Source organism: Sinocyclocheilus grahami, unplaced genomic scaffold (genome assembly GCF_001515645.1).
Source record: "Sinocyclocheilus grahami isolate Dianchi unplaced genomic scaffold, SAMN03320097.WGS_v1.1 scaffold2180.1, whole genome shotgun sequence".
Taxonomy (NCBI): domain Eukaryota; kingdom Metazoa; phylum Chordata; class Actinopteri; order Cypriniformes; family Cyprinidae; genus Sinocyclocheilus; species Sinocyclocheilus grahami.
Window position 1 is genome coordinate 72,651 of NW_015507359.1, and position 1,620 is coordinate 74,270.

Genomic DNA, 1,620 nt, shown 5'->3' on the forward strand with positions numbered 1-1,620 from the left:
TGCTTAATTATCATAATATCATAATATAATGCTTGATTGGCTGAAGTTAAGAGTGCACATTCAGTTATTTAAGAAGCTGTTCCATTTTACAAAGATAAGCTGATTGGGTGGAATCGTATGCGTGTGTACCTACTTTGCTCACTTTTGGGTACAAATTTGTCCCCAAAATATGGTTAAACCTGACAAAATCGGCAAAAACCTCAATTTGTGGATGTCCTTCAAATAAAGTAAACAAAGTTTAGTTTTTTTTTACTTTTGAAATTGTAAAAATGCAGAAAGTTTTCTGTGAGGGTTAGGGGTGGGTTTAGGTTAAAAAGTGTATAACTATCTGTATATAAAAACAATAGAAGTCTATGTAATGTCCGCATTTAGATAGCTAAGTAAACGTGTGTGTGTGTGTGTGTGTAAAATAGTATATCAGTCTGGTGAGTAAACAAAAAAATGTACTAGCCAATGGCGATTATATTGCCAAGCTGTGCATAGAGGGTTGATTAGAGACCTGCTCCCGCGAGACCCAACGCAACAGAGCGCGGCGCGGGACAAGACTTGAGTGCAGAGACTCGTGTGTGTGTGTGCGGGATGCGGGAGAATAAAATTATTCACGGGACTCCCGCATAATAGAAATATCTAAACATAAAATATCTAAAAACAAATAAATTGTTATGCATCTATTGCACAAAAGCAACATGAACTAATATAAACGATTAACAGGTGCAAGCGTATGCAGAGTTTCTATTTAGGCTATAACACGTGTTTGCAGCGTTGAGCAATGCAGTGCTGAAACCTGCGTGCTCACGAATCCTCTCATTATAACACACGAATTGTAGACATTATGAAAGATTCATTATGCATATATTTATTGTGTTATAACAGAGATTTGAGAGATTGCGATGAACTGAGATGTCTTTTAGAGATTATAAATGCAGCTCTTTGCTGGCATTCTGCCAAACCATGCACACAGCATGCACACGCTTGCTTTAGTTAAAAATAACAGTGTTCTGTGAATGTTGATGCTTTAATAACAAATATTTATCGGGAGCGTGTATGCTGGGATTTCATCAGTTTAATGGAGAAAAAAGTAACGTTACTAATTACTTTTGAAATAAAGTAATCGGAACAGTAACGTGAATACTTTTAAAAGGAGTAATCAGTAATTTGATTAAATTTTCAGAGTAATTTGCCCAATACTGGTAATGTTTTTGTCCGGATGCCTGTTTTCAGGGTAAACCTGATCTGAACACGTCACTGCCGGTCCGACAGACGGCGTCCATCTTTAAACAGCCCGTCACCAAGGTCACAAATCACCCCAGCAACAAGGTTAAAACAGACCCTCAGAAAGCTGTCGAGCAGCCCAGACAGGTGAACATCACATCTGCTGCAGCGGTTTACAAAGGAAATATATATATTCAAAAACTTTGGGGTCGATAAGATTTTTATAATGGTTTTTAAAAGAGTCTCTTCTGCTCACCAAGGCTGCATTTATTTGATTTAAAAAAAAAAGTAAAATTTTGAAATATTATTAGTTTAAAACGGCTGTTTTCTATGTGAATCTCTGTTAAACTGTAATGTATTTCTGTGATGTGCAGCTGTATTTTCAGCATCATTCCTCCAGTCTTCAGT

At 36.8% G+C, this 1,620-nt stretch overlaps 1 protein-coding gene across 1 annotated transcript in view; it reads left to right on the forward strand.

Annotated features, from left to right (window-relative positions):
- Window positions 1–1,197: 1,197 nt before the first annotated feature.
- Window positions 1,198–1,620, forward strand: part of LOC107574312 (methyl-CpG-binding domain protein 3-like) — a gene marked incomplete at its 5' end in the record, with an annotated part of 1,403 nt that continues 980 nt past the window's right edge. The window contains one exon of the mRNA XM_016260756.1: window positions 1,198–1,359. Coding sequence (XP_016116242.1) covers window positions 1,198–1,359 — 162 coding nt within the window. The remainder of the gene's footprint in view (window positions 1,360–1,620) is intronic.